We start from the raw sequence: 17,168 nt of genomic DNA on the forward strand, positions 1-17,168 counted from the left end.
TCCTCATCATCTACCCACACCACTCTTCTATTATGAAAACATGTATTTTATCATAATGATCATCTTCATCATCTGTGTATGAGTAATTTGATGATTCATTTTTGACCCCCTCCAAAACTTGGAAATCTGGTTTTTGATGTGCTGTTATACTTCACTTGGACTACTTCTACCAGAAAAATCAGAAGAAAACTTAAAAAAAAATGCTAGCTGGACATCGTGGTACACAACTGTAATCCCAACACTTGGGATGCTGAAGCAGAAGGATCACTGCAAGTTCAAGGCCAGCCTGAACTACATAGTGAGACCCTGTCTCAGAGTAAACCAAAACAAATCCTAGAGTGATTGGGTATATTATATCACCCATATATAGGTCTATATATTACCAAATATGGAGTTTAAAAAAAAATTTTTTTTAAATTTTTAAAGATTCCCTTTATTAGGTTGAGCAGATTTCTTCCATTCCTAGTTTGCTGAGAGTTTATCTCTGTGATGCTCAGGTAAACATGCAAAAAGTGGGTTGCCACTTTTGCACATGTGCACACACCTCACCTTTTTTTTGTATCTAGTGAGTAAATTACTTCCTGTACCCCCCAGGGAAAGACACTGAGGCACACAGCTGGCTACTATTAATGCCAAAGTAAAACTTCATAGTAGAAAAGGATATATTTGGTATCCTCTGTTATGCTTGGTTAAATATAAAACTCTGTCACTGTTTTAAAAAACAAGTTCAAGGGCTAGGAATTTAGTTCAGTGGCATAAGCGCCTGCCTGGCAAGCATGATGTTATGAGTTTGATCCCCAGTATGAGAAAAACAAAAACAAAAACAAAAGGCAAGTTCTAGAATTAATAATGGGAGTTGTTAAACAATCTTATGAATATATTATTAGCTACCAAATTATGTGCTTTAAAATGTTGATTTATAGCATATGAATTCTAAATTTAAAAACTCAATAAAAAAGAACTTAAAAATTGGCTTTTTTTTTTTTTTTTTTTTTTTTTGTACCGGGGATTGAACTCACAGTCTTGCACTTGCCAGGCAGGCACTTATGCCACTGAATTAAATCCCTGGCCCAAAACTGGTTATTTTTGTGTGGACTTATTTCTTTGCTTTGTTTCCTTTCTTCCTTCCTTCCTTTCTTTTTTTTTTTTTTAAGTTAGGAGAATTTTATTGGAAATAAGAAAAACTGTATTTCTAGTGGGGTCCTAAGTGGGTTGCCACTGAAGCTTCTTGTCACCAATAATTTATACAGCAAAATCACTGCATGGTACAGTGTGGGTCAAACTGCAGTCAACCTTTAGGAGTACAAATACAGCTGATTAGGAAATATTGATCCAATAAGGAAACATATCATTTTTTGCCAGGTATGGTGAGGCACACCTGTAATCCTAGCATGCAGGAAGGAGGGTGAGGCAGGAGAATTCCAAGACAGACTGTGGTCTATATAGTGAGTCCAAGACCAGCCACAAACTGCATAGCAAAATTCTGTCTGAAAAAGAGAAAAAAGCTAGGGCTGGGGGTTTAGCTCAGTGGTGTGAGTGACTGCTTGGCAAATGCTAAATTGTGAGTTCAATCCATGGCACCAAAAAAAAAAAAAAAAGAGAGAAGACAACAGCAAGCCAAACCAAACCAAACCAAACCAAACCAAACCAAGTCAAAACACTCCCCTCCACAAAAACAAAGGGAACAAAGGCATTTTTGGAAAAGGAAGGGAGCATTTGTCCATATGTTCCTGGGTCTGTGTCACTCATTTACATGTCTGATGCCTGTCTGGGCCCACTGGGGACAATGAGTGTTGGGGCCCAGGGCATTAATTTCAGCATTAATGAGCCAGGCCTCAGAGCATTTGCTTTCTGATCTAGGGAGGCTTGCCTCTCTCCTTGCAATGGGTCTGTTTCTGGGAGGAAATATAAACTCTATTCTGTTTATATTTTTGTTCTTTGTCAGTATCTTTTATTTGTCAAAAGTATTATAGGTATTTTTTGCCTAACCATATAGATTTTGGAATTAGTTTATATAAAATATGTTGCTTAAATTGCACTAGAACTCTAAAATCTACCACTTAGCTTGTGGGAGTTTTTAAAAAAAATTTTTTTTTTTTTAATTTTTAAAGACTCCCTTTACTAGGTTGAGCAGATTTCTTCCATTCGTAGTTTGCTGAGAGTTTATATCATGCATGAATATTGCATTTTGCCAAGTGCTTCTACATCAAGTGAGAAATCATGTTGTTTTCTTTCTTTTCTTTTTTTTTTTTTGTCTTTTTCTTTTTTATCGGTACCAGGGATCGAACTCACGACTGCCTGCTTGCAAGGCAGGTGCTTATGCCGCTGAGCTAAATCCCCAGCCCTGTTTTCTTTTTTTTAAGACTACAATTCATGTAATCCCAGATTACATGACATAACTTTCCTCTTCCTCTTCCTCCTCTTTTTTTGACACAAGTTTTTGCCTGCCTCCACCTCCCAAGAGCTGGGATTACAAATGTACACCACCAAACCTGGCATATCCAATTGATTTTAGGATATTGAATCAGTCTGCATCCCCAGGATAAAACTATTGAGCTGTAGTGTATTATTCTTTTTATTATACTTTGTTGGATACAGTTTGCTGATTTTTTCCTGGTTTTTTGAGACAGGGTGTCTCCTGTGCAGTTCAGGCTGTCTTTGAACTTACTGTCTTTGAACTTATCTTGCTGGCCTCAAACTTGTTTGTGATCGTCCTGACTTAGCTTTTTGATTGCTCGGAGTACAGGTGTGTGCCACTATGCTCGGCTTATTTTGCTAATGTTTTGTGATGGGTTTTTATGTTTATGTTCATGAGGAATATGAATCTTTGTTTCCTTGTAGGTAATGTCTTTTGAGTAGTTTTCATATCAGAATAAAGGTAATGCTGTATTCATAAAATGAGTTGGAAAGTATTTCCTCCCATTTTTGGAAGAGATTTTATAGAATTCATTTCATTAAACACTTAGTAGAATTTACCAGTGGGGGGAAAATCTCTATCATTTTTTTGTGGAAGTTATGATATAAATTTCTTTATTGTTTTGAAGTCTCTCTGTGCCTCCTGACTCAATTTTAATAGGACTGTGAAGGCTATTCCCCTTTCCCTGTTTCTTTTCTACTCCTTTTCCCCTTTCTGGTAGAGATTGAACCCAGATCCTTAACACTGAGCTACATCCTCAATCCATTTTAATTTTTTATTTGAGTCTCACTAAGTTGCCCAGATTGGGTCCAAAATTTGTCCTCCTTTATCCTCTCAGAAGCTGGAATTAAAGACCTGTGCTTTCTTGCCTGCCATCAGGCAATTCCCTTTCATCTTTGGTTGGGAGGACTTGATATTTTGTGTTCATTTTGTGTGTGTAATGTTGCTTATATTGTTTTCGTGCCTATAGAGTCAATCATGATAACATCTTTTCATTCCTAATGTTAATAATTTGTATATTCTCTTTTTTTCCCTTTCTTTTCAGTCTTCCTAAAAGATTATGAATTATGTGGAACTTCACAAAGAACCATTTGGGGTTTCATTGATTTTTTTTCTCTTTGTCTTTTTTTTTTTTTTGAAACAGGGTCTCACTATGCAGTCTGGGCTGGCTTTCAACTCACTTTGTAGCCGAGGCTGGTCTCAAACTCACAATGATCCTTCCTGCCTCAGCTTCCCAAGTGCTGGGATTATAGACATGTGCCATCATGCCCATCGATTTTTCTTTTTTGTTGTTGTTTTAATTTTACTCATTATTTATCTCCTTTTGCTTGCTTCAAGCTTAGTTTGTTGTTTTGCTTTTTATTTTTAAATTTATTTAATTAATATTTTGTTTGTTTTGTTTTTTTGAGACATCTCTCTTTGTAGTACAGGCTGGTCTTGCACTCACTATGCAGTCCAGGCTGTCTTTGAAGTCAAAGCAATCTCCTGCCTCTTTCTCTCAACTGCTAGGATTACATGTAGGCCTGTACTACCATGCCTGACTTGCTAACTTTTTACAGATAGAAGCTTAGGGCTGGGGATGTGGCTCAGTGGTAGAGTTCTTGCCTTGCGTGCACAAGGCCCAAGATTTGATCCCTACCACCACAAGAGAAAGAGAAAAAGAAAAAAAAAAAAAAAAAAAGAAGTTTAAATTACTAATTTGAGACTCTCCTTTAAAATAGTGTGTAGCTTTTAATGCTATCGTTTACTTTCAACTGTTTTTGCTGCATCCCAGAAGTTTTTATCTTTTATATTATTTTGTTTTGTTTTGCTGGTGATTGAACCCAGAAAGTACTTATCTACATTTTTGAGCTTAAAAATTTTGAGACAGGATTTTGCTAAATTGCCCACCCTGCCCTCAGACAGGTGATTTCTTTCTGCCTCAGCTTGGCATGTAGCTGGGGATATAGGCATGAGCCATCACACCTAGCTATATTTTATATTTTAATTTTTTTTGCCTTTTTTTGTTTTTATCAGTACCAGGGATCGAACTCACGATCGCACACTTGCAAGGCAGGCACTTATGCCACTGAGCCAGATCCCCAGCCTATATTTTAATTTTTGATAAAAAGTATTCTCTAGTTTGCCTGAAGAGTTCATCCTTAATCCATGGGTTATCTAGAATAAGCATTGGCAATCTTTTTCTTATAGGTCCAAGTAATAAATGTTTGCCTTAAATACTGTACAGTCTGTGTTGCAACAATTTAGCTCTGCCCTTAGAAATGCAAAAGCAGCCATGGACAACATATAAACTGATATGCCTTTGCTCGATGAAAAGGTTATTCATAAACATAGGCACTATCCCTTGTTGCTTTTAACTTATTTTTATTATCTTTCTGCTACTGATTTCTAGCTTAATGCCATTATTACTAGAGCAAATATGTATGGTTTCAGTTCTTTTAAATCTGTTAAGTTTTGAGGGCTGGGGATTTAGCCTAGCAGGGATTTAGCTTGCCTGGCAAGCAGGAGGTTTTGAGTTTGATCCCTAGTAACACCCCCCCTCCAAAACCCCCCCCCCAAAAAAAGACCTCAGCAAAAAAATAAAATAAAATAAAATACATGTGTTAAGTTTCGTTTTGTGACTTGGAATAATGTTGATTCCTTTTGAATCAAGCTACAGGTCTTGGGTATCCCTAAGTTACTCAAATTTTGCCTGGTTGGACATAAACTTGGATCTTAGTTTTAGTTATTTGCAAGACTAAAATTGCTAAACCTACAATTACCTTTTTGTTATAAAGGATATAAGTGCATTGCTAGATAAATAGGAAAGAATATGGGTAGCAAGTCTGTAAGGATCCTAAACACAGGGAACTTCTGTCATTGAGGAGTCAGGGAATACGTCCTCCTTGGCACAGCAGTATGTTTACTCACCAGAAGCTGTTTGAACCTCATTGTTTTTACTCTTTTTTTTTTTTTTTTTTTGGTCTTTTTCGGTACCAGGGATCGAACTCACGACTGCCTGCTTGCAAGGCAGGCACTTATGCCGCTGAGCTAAATCCCCAGCCCCTGAACCTCATTGTTTTTACTTACCAGAAGATGCCTGAACCTCAAAGTTTTTAATATCAAAATTGGCTGCTGTGTGTGGTGCCACAACCCTGTAAGCCCAGCATCCTGGGAGACTGAGGCAGAAGGATTACAAGATTGGGCCCAGCCTGGGTACTTAAGAGATTTAGGGGGAGACACTATCTCAAAATAAAAGATTAAAAAAGGACTAGAGATGTAGCTCTATAGTAGAGTGCTTTTCTAGCATATGCAAGGCCTTAGTCTGTCCTCAGCAGTACTTTTAAAAATGTTAATTGCATACACTGCTTGATAAATCATTCTCATGATTTGGACTAATTTCCAGCCCTACCCCTTTCTGGAGTTCAGAGGGTGCTGAAGCAAGTTCTAGCCCTCTAATCATGTGACTGTTCTTACTAAGCCTAGAATTACTTCAGTAGCATGACAAAATGTGCAGATCTCTTAGGAAATTCCAGTCTCTTCTGGGAGCTGGTGATAAACTCCTGTTCTCTCAAACTAAGGTAGTAAGATAGGAAACAAAAAAAATCTGTTACTTTACTCTGTCCTTCTGACAGATGACAAAGAATTAGAATAACTCACAGATCTCAAGGAAACATATTACTTACTTTTGCTGGCCTATTACATAGTGAGGAATATGATATGGGATACAGATGAACAGTAGCACATAGCGAAGTATGGAGGATCCTAAGCACAGGACCTGTCTCGGTGAAGTGTGCGGCTCTTCTGACACAGGGATGTACTCACTAGACTGGAAGCTCTCCAGAGCCTTTGCTTTTGATTTTTTTAGTAAAGATCTTCTTAAATTCTTTGATTATAAATAGGTTTTGGTCACACTGTTCTATGAACTATTTTTTAATTGTTCTATGAACTATTAATTGATTTTGCTTGTGTCTTTTGTGCTGTTAACTGATTTTCTGGTGTCTGTTGAAGACCAAAACAAAATGAATTACTCTGAGTTACAGCTCACAGAACATATTTCACACAGTTTACCTTGCTTTAGTATAAAGTGATTACAAAATAAAAATATAACTTTAGATATTAGATAGCATGTATTATTTTTGAAGCTACCACTATACATGTAGCATAAACTTTTTTTATATTGCATGAACTTTTCATCATTTAAAAATTAAAAAAAAACTCAGATACTCTTTGTTTTTTTATTTTTGGTAGCAGGAATTGAACTTAGGACCTTGTGCTTACCAGACAGGCACTATGTTCCCGGCCCTCAGATACTCTTAAACACAAAGTCTTTGTACATCTTTCCATGATGCATGATTTGATCTTTTCCACTCCTTGGCTCACAGATTCATTTTTTCTTTGGGAATATTATTTTCTGTATCATTACTATCAGCTGCTCAATTTGTTCAGGTTCTTTTTCATTATCTGAGTGCTTTTTCTTTTGTGTGTACACTTCACAAAGCAGAATAATAACCACTGAAGCAACAACTTTAGTAACTGTTGCAAGAAACGGTTTGAGGGGCACCAAAAAGCTCAGCCTAACAAGTTCCGGCTGATCTTCACTCTCCCCTAACTAGACTACTGCATGGCATCTATATGATCCCCCATCTTCTTTCAGATGATGCTTTATTTTGAACTTTGTTTCATTGCTGTATGCTCCATCAATAGCATACTTCTTTGTTTTGTTTTGTTTTGTTTTGTTGTCTTTTTCATTTTTATCGGTACCAGGGATTGAACTCACGACTGCCTGCTTGCAAGTCAGGTGCTTATGCCGCTGAGCTAAATCCCCAGCCCCTAATAGCATACTTCTTATGTGAACATCAATCAGTAGGAACCGGCACACTTCCGTTACTTCTATACCAGGTCCAATGTGAAAAAAGCATTCTAGACATGTACATACTCCCAGATTTACACACCAGGAAGGTAGAGCCCCCCACATAAATGATCGATGGCATGTTTTTTCATAAAATTAGGAAACTGTGATATTAACTATTCCCTTTTGTTCCTTTTCTGCAAAAAGACACAAATAGCTTCCCATTTGTCTACTGTACTGGGTACAAAAAGTGTTTTCTGTTACAATGCAAGAATAATTCTTAAGTAGCTCATCATCCTTTTTCCAAGTCACTGTTGAGTGGATTCAAATCACCTTGATGTTGTGAACTAGCAGGTGAGAGAATCATAAGAAAGACTTTCCAAAGTGACACTTTTTTCTACTGGCATACTGGAATGTTCGGTTAGTGATATGTTACAACTCTCCAAGGAAGGGTTAGAATATTTTGTCATCATTTCTCCTTGAACAAGTAAACTTGTAAAAAGTGAATCTGGGTCTGCCATTTGCTGAGCTCCCGCAAGGCCCCCCCCGGCCAGCAAGTGTGGCAGAGGCAAGCTGCTGCCCTTCTGTGGAGGCAACTGCTCTCTAGGTTGAGTCCCTCCATACCTCTGGTGGCCTGGTGCTCAATCTCCTTTTGGATTTTTATGGAAATTTAAGATTAAGATTAATTTAAGATTAAGATTAACACAGATTAAGTCAATAGCTATTGGTATCAGTTAAATCTGCACCTCTTTTCCCCTCCTCACAGCTTGGAGGATGATACTAAAAGCTCTAGCCCTCTAGTCACAGGATTGGTTCCTTTGACAACCGGTCCCTCATCCTAATGGATTTCCAAAAATCACCTCATCAACAAAAACTTCTATGTGGTTCATAGGGAATTGTTATGAGTAGCAGATATTCATGCCACCTTTAACTTTCTAGAGGTATTTTAAAAACCATACTCACACCCACTCCCATACAGGGTATTGAATCTAGGCCTTTATACTGAGCAGCATCCAAGTCCATTTTTATTTTGAGAAAGGATCTTACCAAGTTGCTTAGTGTAGGCTCAGATTTGTCATTCATGTCTGTCAGAGTGCTGGGATAACAGGCATGCACAACCATGTCCAGATTAAGTTACAAGTTGTTGTTTTGTCTTTTAGGGACAGGGTCTCACATGAAGTTAGCACTGGCCTTGAGCTCACTTTGTAGCCCAGTTTGGGCTTGAACTTGCAATGATCCTCTTGCCTCAGTCCCCTGAGTGCTGGGATTACAGGTGCATGCCACCAAGCCTGGTTTAAGGTTTTTAGGAGCTATGAATAGGAACCAGAGACAGTTACGATGTAATGGGGAAAATAACATCCAACTTGTTAAATGTCAGATGTGCCAAGTTTGTGGTCTCACAACAGATGAATGCAGTCAAAACCCAAAGAAAGAAATTGAGAGTTTTATCAGCAATAAAAAAAAGGAGACTAGCTCCTAGATTTCCAGGAGGAGTCCCAAATGTCCCCCGCCTCGGCCCTCTGTCAGATATAATTGTACAGCAGAGTTACAACGTAAGTATAATGTGTGTCAAACTATAATCAGCATATATAATTACAAGTACAGCTGCTTAGCTAATATTAATCCAGTAGGGAAATTTGGCACGTAGCAAGGGTACATGGAAAGAAAAGTATTTTTGGGAAGGGATGTGTACAGAAGTTCTAGTCACCCACCTGAGCATTTGATGCCTATCTGGGGGGTCACTGGAGCAGGTGGTACTAATCACAGCACAGTATAATCTCAAGCTGCTGTTTATCTACAGGAAGGCCTGCAGGCTGTTGCATCTCTGTCTTGAAGCCTTCTTTCTTCAGATTCTCCTCCAGCCACTATGTTGGTGTGTCTCATCATCTGTGTGAATTAGAGGGATTAGAGGGCCTAATCCCTCTGACTGCCTATTAATTTCTAATTTAGCTGTCTATGATAACAATCTCACAACCAGGTTTATTTTTTAATTATACCATGACACTTGTTTAGTCTTCTATACCTTACTAATTTTACGTCTGGTTATTACTTTAGAATAGTGATGTAGTCTCCAATTATGATATGTGTTTGGCTATTTCTCCTTTCATTTAGTTTTGTTTGTTTTGTTTTGAGACAGGGTCTCACTTTGTACCTCAGCCTGGCCCTGAACTCATGATGATCTTCCTGCCTTAGTCTCCCAAGGGCCGGGATTACAGGTGTGCACCACCATGCCCGGCTCATTTAATTTTTATTTCATGTGTTTTGATGATCTTTTTACACATTTATAATTTTTTTGTACTGCTAATTTTATAGGCTTGTGGGGAGTGGGGTGGGTGGATCTTACTGTGTTGTCCAGGTTGGTCTCAAGTTCCTATGTTCAAGCAGTCTTTCTATCTCAGCCTCTCAAGTATCTGGGACTCTATTCCTGGCTAGAATTTCTTTGTAATTCTTCCACATTTATATAATGTCTTTATCTCCAGTGGCTTTTTTTACTCTGATGTCTACATCTGTAAGACATTATTAGCCAGGCATGGTGACCCATACCTGTAATCCCAGCACTCTGGGAGGCTGAGGCAGGAGGCAGGAGGATGGCAAGTTGAAGTCCAGGCTGGTCGATTTAGCAGTTTAGTGAGAATCCTCTCTTAAAATTAAAAAACATTTTTTTAATGATTTGGATATATCTCAGAGTACAGTAGCTATTTTAATTCCCAACACTGCAAAACAAAACAAAACTCTGTAGTTTTTTTTCCTGATTATTATTTGCATGGTATATATTTTGTCTTTGCTTTTAGCCTTCATGAATCTTTTTTTTTTAAGAAAAGCCATCTTTTATTTTTTATTTCTTTTTTTAGTTACATCCTTTTTTTTTTTTAGTTACATACTTTTAAATAGGGATGTATTTCATTATTCAGACAGTCAGGCAATGTTGACTTCGTTAGTGTTGACAGAAAAGCATACAAATGCAAAACATTATTGGCCTAACCTGAACATACTTACATTACCTATTACTGACCAGTTTGTGTTGCCAAGACTTACTCCTTGGCATTAAAATGCAGCACTTAAAAATATTGCTAAAAGCAAATGTCTATACACTGGTCTTTACCAGCAAGTAAGGATATTTATACTTTTAAAATGTTTAAGTCCATAATTGCATTAATATACTCATTACGTATAAGGAGTTCAGATCATATAAACACTGTACAGTTCAAAATAAAATAAATATCGAAAATAAAATAGGCTTATAAGAAATACAGAAATCACATGTACTTACAAATATCAGACACACAACTTTAGTCAAAATACTGTAAAGAAGTGTTTTCACATTATAATAGCAAAAACATCCATCTACTTTGCTCAAAGCAAACAAACAAACACTCAGTATGTAACTCTTGCAGCTTAAGACTTTATGACATTATACAAATATACAGAATGGAAGTGATTGATCAAACTATACAGCAGATGTTTTCCAGGGTGAATGTAGGTCTTGAAAATGAAGAAAAGATTATTCATTCAGAGCAACAATAATAAACAGTGTCCTGATATATGATGTTCACATGGGTGCCTAATTCATCAAAAACAATGCCATGTATCATTATTTTTGAAATGAGTTCCCCATAAAATTGATTGGATTTGAACTCACTATGTAGCCTAGGCTGGCCTCAAACTTGCAATGATCTTCTTGCCTCAGCCTCTCAAATCCTGGGATTACAGGCATATGCCACCATGCTTGGCTCTTGTGGATTATTTTAGCATGTTTTGGTATTGTAATTGTTTTTGCATCTCTGCATAGTTTCTGTTTTGTTTTGTTTCTTTACTCTGTGGTTTTAAAAATGCTCTCTTTGGTTTACAGCACACACAGACACAGACACCGATGTACACACTGATAAACATAGGGCCTCCTGGAGGGTAGTAGAAGCTTTCCCCCACTGACATCCCTAGCCAAATACATCTACTTTTACATCCTAGTTAGAATTATTACCGGGGCTAGGGATTTAGCTCAGCAGCATAAGCACCTGCCTTGTAAGCAGGCGGTCGTGAGTTCGATCCCTGGTACCGATAAAAATGAAAAAAAAGACCAAAAAAAAAAAAAAAAAGAATTATTACCACTCCAAGATGAATTCAGAAGCTTAAGCACAAGCATCTAAATCTCCTTACCATTCTACCTTTTTTGTTACAACCATCTCATATCTATATATTTTGAAAATTCCTTCAGACAGTATTTTAATTTTGCTTTTAATTATGAGATATACTTTTAAAAACTAAAGAGATTATTAGTCTGTTTACCTACATTTCTTTTTCTGATGTTTAGAGCCAGGGTCTCATTATTTAGTTCAGGCTGACCTTGAACTCAAGGCAGCTCTGCTTCAATCTCCTGAGTGTGGCCACTATATACAGATGTGTGCCAACAAGACCTGCAGTTTACCTAGATTCCTGTTCCTCTTCCTTCAATCCTGGTCTTCTGTTCCAGTATGTTTCCTTTTCTCTGAAGAGCTTTTTATTTTTTATTTATTTATTTTGGTAATTAAGATCAGGTCTACTGAAAGTCTTAATTTTTTTTTTTAAATCTGAGAATATCCTTACCCTGGAAGGACATTTTTCTCTGGATACAAAATTCTGAGTCAACAGTACTTTAACACGTACACGTACACACACACACACACACACACACACACACACACACACACGCGTGCACACACATGCGCACACACGTGCACACACACACATACACTTTTTTTTAGTCTTGCTGGCCTCTGTGGTTTCTGCCAACTCAGTCAGTTGAATTGTTGTTCCCTATAAATAAGGAGTCATATTTTAATATGAATGTTTTAAAGTGTTTTTCTTTATGTTTAATTTTTAGCAGGTTAGTCATAATGTGCTTGGGAGTGAGGTTTGTGCTTTATGGTTTTACTTTGTTATCCTGATCACTGAGCTTCTTTAGTCTGTTTTATCTCTTTCTCAAATTGGATAATTTTATCTACTTTTCAGTTTTTTTTGTATTCTACACATTTTTCTCTTCTACAACTCTTAATGACACAAGTATTTGTTAAGAGTAAAAAGTATTGTCGCGTTGGTCTTTGGGGACTATGTTCATGTATGAAAATCTTTTCTCTGCAGATTGGATAATTTCTATAGATTTATTTTTGAGTTTATTCTTTCGTTTGACAGTTCTCCTGTTGACTTCCTCAACTTAAAGTGTCAATTACTGTATTCACTTCTAAAATTTCAGTTTAGTGAGTGAGCTTGTAGCATATGTGAGCAGCATACGTGTAGCATATGTGAGGTTCAATGTCAAGTACTGTAAAAGAAAAAAAATTAGCTTACTACTTCACATTGATACTGAATATTTTGGGTCTGTGGTTCTGCGAACTTTAAAGAATAAAGTTGCAAACCAGACAGGGAGGTTAGCGGAGTTTTACTGGAAAGGAGAAAGAGAATAGCTCCTGGATTTCCAGGTGGAGTTCTTGATGAGTGGCCACATAACCACTCTGTTTAGAATTATTTATAGGCAAGTAGGGTACAGGAATTGCTTAATTGTTTAGTGATCATTTATCACAAGTATGCCTTTGGATTTAAAATGACCAGTTGAGACTCAGGCTCTCTAGCATAGTATTTCCACAGTGTTTATAGTAAACTGTTTAATTCGCCTTACAATTTCCTCAAAATTATGGATCTTAGGAGAGAGTGGCTGTACTGTTTAGGGAGTGAGCTGTATTCCATGTAGCCTGAGGAAAGTCATTCTATGTCGAGAGTCTTAGTTCACTGTTTCTTCCTAATTTACGTCAGTGTGACTGGTCATTCCACTGTATCTCAGGCCCTTCCACTAGCTGCCTGTCTTACTCATAAATAAACTGTCTTCTACACTATCTTTAGTTTCTGTACTGAAACTTTGTATCTCTCTGTTCACTTTTAGGTGTGCACATTCCTTTATAGTAGCTGCTTTAAAGTTTTTGTCTAATACGTCCTGAATCTGTCATCTTGGTGCCTGCATCTTTTGGTTATCCTTTCATATGTAAGTTGAGATTTTCCTGGTTTTGTATGCTTGGTAATTATGGATTGCATGCTCAACATTTAAAAAGTTATTTTGGGGTTTTTATTTATTTAGGTTTTTTTTGGCACTGGGGATTGAACTAACGACCTTGCTTTTGCCAGGCAGGTGCTTAAGCCGCTGAGCTCAAATCCCTTGCTAAAAAATTATTTTTTGAGATTTGAAATTTATTCAAATGATATAGAAAACATTGTTTTTTTTTCTTTTAGCTAACCAATTATGTTCACATTGCCAGTTCTGACTAGCCTTCCATGTGATTCGTTTTTAACGTAAGTTAAATTTTCAAAGTTTTTGCAATGATGCTCAGACCTCTCCTGAATGGCCAGTCAGAATTTGGCTTTGGGTCAAAGTGTTACTTTGGTTCCCAATGTCAGTGGTGTACTGCTCATTGTCAGATCATTTAATAATGTAAAGATTGGTCAGGCAGGCTAAGTAGTATCTGTCTCTCACATTCATTACCATTAGCCACCTCCTGCCTCCGCCTGCTGAGTGCTGGGATTACAGGCATGAACCACAATCACCTAAATTGGGTTGAGGAGGGTGTTTCTAAAAGGGTCTGGCCTCGAACTCAGTGTGTACCTCAGGCTGGCTTTGAACTCATGGTAATCTTTCTGTGTGAGCTTCTCAAGTGCTGGGATTACAGCTGTATGCCCAGTTTTGCTGATTATTTGTCACTATGTTGGTTTTATTTTATTTTATTTTGGTACCAGGATCAAACTCATGACCTCATGCTTGCTAGGCAGGCATTTATGCCTCTGAGCTAAATCCCTAGCCCACTATGTTAGTTTTAGCTTTTGGAAGGAAAAATTTTTTGTCATATATAAAACATTTACATGGTTCAAACAATGAAAACTGTAAGATACATTTGTAGAAGTCTGGCTTTTATCCTAATTCCCTTTATCTCCCCTCCCCTTTCTCTTGAGTAGATTTTAGTAAATATCTGTTTGCAGGCCATATTTGGCCAACTACCATTTTCCCCTAGTAAATAAAAGTTTGCTGGGACACATTCAATCTGTTTACATAATGTTTATGACTTCTTTTATGTTGTAGTAACAGAATTGAGTAGCTATGACAGTGCATGGTCTATACAGCTTAAAATGTTTTTCTGACCTTCCAGGGAAAAAGTTTGCCTACTCCTATCACTGAGAATCATTTTCATCTCTTTCCGCCTTATCTTTCCTTTTTTTTTTTCACAAAATAAGCAAAAATTTACATACACTCACCATTCATTTCTCTTTTACTCAAAATGCAGTTATGCCTAGCCCTTTATGCATCTTGCTTTTTTCCACTGAAGAATGTTTCCTGAAAGTCACTCTGTATCTCTCCCAGTTCTAGTCTAGGTTATAGTTTTGATCTTCTTTAGGCTATTTCTGCTCCTCATATTCTGCAAGAATGCTGTTAAAATATTATTCCTTTTCTATTGTAATCTTATTGTGTAATATTTAATCAGTGGCCTTTTTCTATATTCATATTTATCTCCTATGCATTTTAAGTGCATTTTGTAAAATTGTTTTTTCCTATTTTTGTCTTTTTGAAACAGGGTTTTACTATGCCATGTAGTCTGACCTTGAACTCACTTTGTAGCCCCGACTGGCCTTGAACTTCCAGCAGTCATGCTGCTATTTTGTAATATTAAAATATTACTAGCTCAAAAGAGTTGGGCACACAACTGTAATCCCAGCACTTGAGAAGCTGAGACAGAAAGATCACCATGAGTTCAAAGCTAGCCTGAGGTACACACTGAGTTCAAGGTCAGACCCTATTAGAAACACCCTCCTCAAAAAAAAAAAAATTAGCTCTAATGATGTTAAACTGTTCTAACCTACAAACTATAAATTGATGCTTAAGTTATGTCTTTGGTAGCATGTTCTACTCAGCTAGTAGTCTATCTGGATTGACTCCATGCTTGCTCTATAGTCCACATTCTCAGTTATTGTAAATATTGTGGTATCCATGCTATAACAATTTTGTAATCACTGTAGTACTTTTACATTATACTTTTGCAATCATCTGTAGTAGAAAGATAATGTAGTTTTTAAAATGTGCATTAAACCATTTTTGGAACAATTTATTCCCCTCGCTCTTTCCATTAAAGCAGTCTAACTAATATATAGGATTAATAGTGCTTCTTGATGCTAGAATGTTGTGTTAATTATCCCTGAGAAGCAGCTGCTTTTTTTTTTTTTTTCCAGGTTAAATGGAAACCACCTTTGGGAGCTGGATGCCTATGTAGCTGTTCTTCCGCATCAGTGTTTTGCAATGAGTGGAGGAGGAGAGCAGCCAGACATCCTCAGCGTTGGAATCCTGGTCAAAGAAAGATGGAAAGTGGTGAGTGCGCAGCCGGGTGGTGATTGCTTGGGGTGGGGGGCGGGTACGGAGGAGCCATCTTTGGTAGCCTGATGAAAAATGCTGTAGTAGCTCTTCAGAAAATAGTGCCTACATTGCTTATCTACCTAAAGCAGGCATTTTCATAATGGTTCCTGTAAGTAAGCTCTGTTAATATTCATATAATGCTATACTGTCCTAACTTGCAATAGTTAGTATTGAATAAGTGTACTTAAGAAAAAACAAATGAAAAACAATAGTCTTTGAAAGTAGAGCAAACATCATCTTCCATTTTGAAGCAGTTTTTAATGTTACCATTTCTTCTGTGTATACTTCAGTCTTTATCTTTAAATCATAAGGGTTTCTTTTTTAAAGCTTAATCATACTATTATCAGCACACCTAAAAAGGTAATTTCATTTTTTTTAGTACTGGTGATTGAATCCAGGACCTTCCACGCTGAGCTACATCCTAGGCCCTTTTTTGTTTTATATTTTAAGACACGGTCTTGATGTAATTGTATTTATGATTCTCCTGTCTCAGCCTTCCAGAGTGCTCAGGTCACAGATCTGAATCACCACTTGGCTGAAAAAAAAAAAAAAATTCTTAATACATCGAGTATCTTTTCAGTTTCTATATTTCCCAGATTGTTTTATAAATTATTTTTAGCAGTTTGAATCTAGGTCCTGGAAGATCTGTGTACTGCAATTGGTTGACATTACTTGTTTCTTTTAAATCTATGTTCCTTAGTCTCTCTGTCTCTCGTCTCTCCCTTTGCCCCTCTCTCCATCCCACTTCCTGTTTTTTCTAGGTAATTTGCCTGTAGAATCTGGTTTGGGTATATGCTTGCTTCCATGAGGTGTTGACATGTTTTTCTGTCTTATCTATGTAATATAGATTGACAGTTATACCTAAATGTATGATTAGATTTAGTTTTTTTGTGTTGTTTTGATTAGTTGTTTTGTTTTGGTGTTTTTGAGACAGGGTCCACTTTGTAGTGCAGGGTGGCCTTGAATTCTTTGTAGCCCAGACTGGCCTCCAACTTGCAGCATCCTCTTGCCTCAGCCTTCTGAGTGCTGTCCTATAATGTTTTATTGTCCATCTTATTTGTGATGTTAGTACTTATTGGTGATTATTTTCTTGGTCTGATGACTCATTAGAGTTTGTAAATTAGTGGTATTCTATCATTCTTTCATTTATTAGCTGAAATACATCTAAAAGAAAAATTTCCTATAATCAACTATTTGATTATCTGGAGATACAATTTGGATTTAAACATTTCATGTGTTTTTGTAGTTATTATCCTAATAGATGTTCAAATGTCTTATTTGACTTGGGGATATCCTTCAAATTGTTGCCTGAATTCTTCTTATATTGTACTAAGTCTTTTAATAGCTTTCTTGCCTTGGACCTGACATTGGTTGTTTTGTTTGGTTTAGTTTTGTTTTTTGAGACAGTGTCTTGCTGTATATAGTCCAAGCTGGTCTTAAATTCACTGTGTGTAGCCCAGGTTGGCCTTGAACTAGGGGCAATCCAACTGCTTCACCCTGCC

The 17,168-nt window shown here is 37.0% G+C and overlaps 1 protein-coding gene across 4 annotated transcripts in view; it reads left to right on the plus strand.

Moving 5' to 3' along the window:
- Ttbk2 (tau tubulin kinase 2) overlaps window positions 1-17,168 on the plus strand; it is a 160,109-nt gene that overhangs the window by 39,799 nt on the left and 103,142 nt on the right. For 2 of the 4 annotated variants that reach the window (XM_063249552.1, XM_063249553.1), the window contains one exon: window positions 15,486-15,621. In XM_063249552.1, coding sequence (XP_063105622.1) covers window positions 15,553-15,621 — 69 coding nt within the window. In that variant the 5' untranslated portion in view covers window positions 15,486-15,552. Of the gene's footprint in view, window positions 1-13,158; window positions 13,258-15,484; window positions 15,622-17,168 lie in introns of those variants that run through there. The other 2 variants (XM_003475448.5, XM_023567543.2) reach the window with 2 other exon arrangements.

Source organism: Cavia porcellus, unplaced genomic scaffold (genome assembly GCF_034190915.1).
Source record: "Cavia porcellus strain 051 isolate PalLab524CR breed Dunkin Hartley unplaced genomic scaffold, mCavPor4.1 scaffold_6, whole genome shotgun sequence".
Taxonomy (NCBI): Eukaryota; Metazoa; Chordata; class Mammalia; order Rodentia; family Caviidae; genus Cavia; species Cavia porcellus.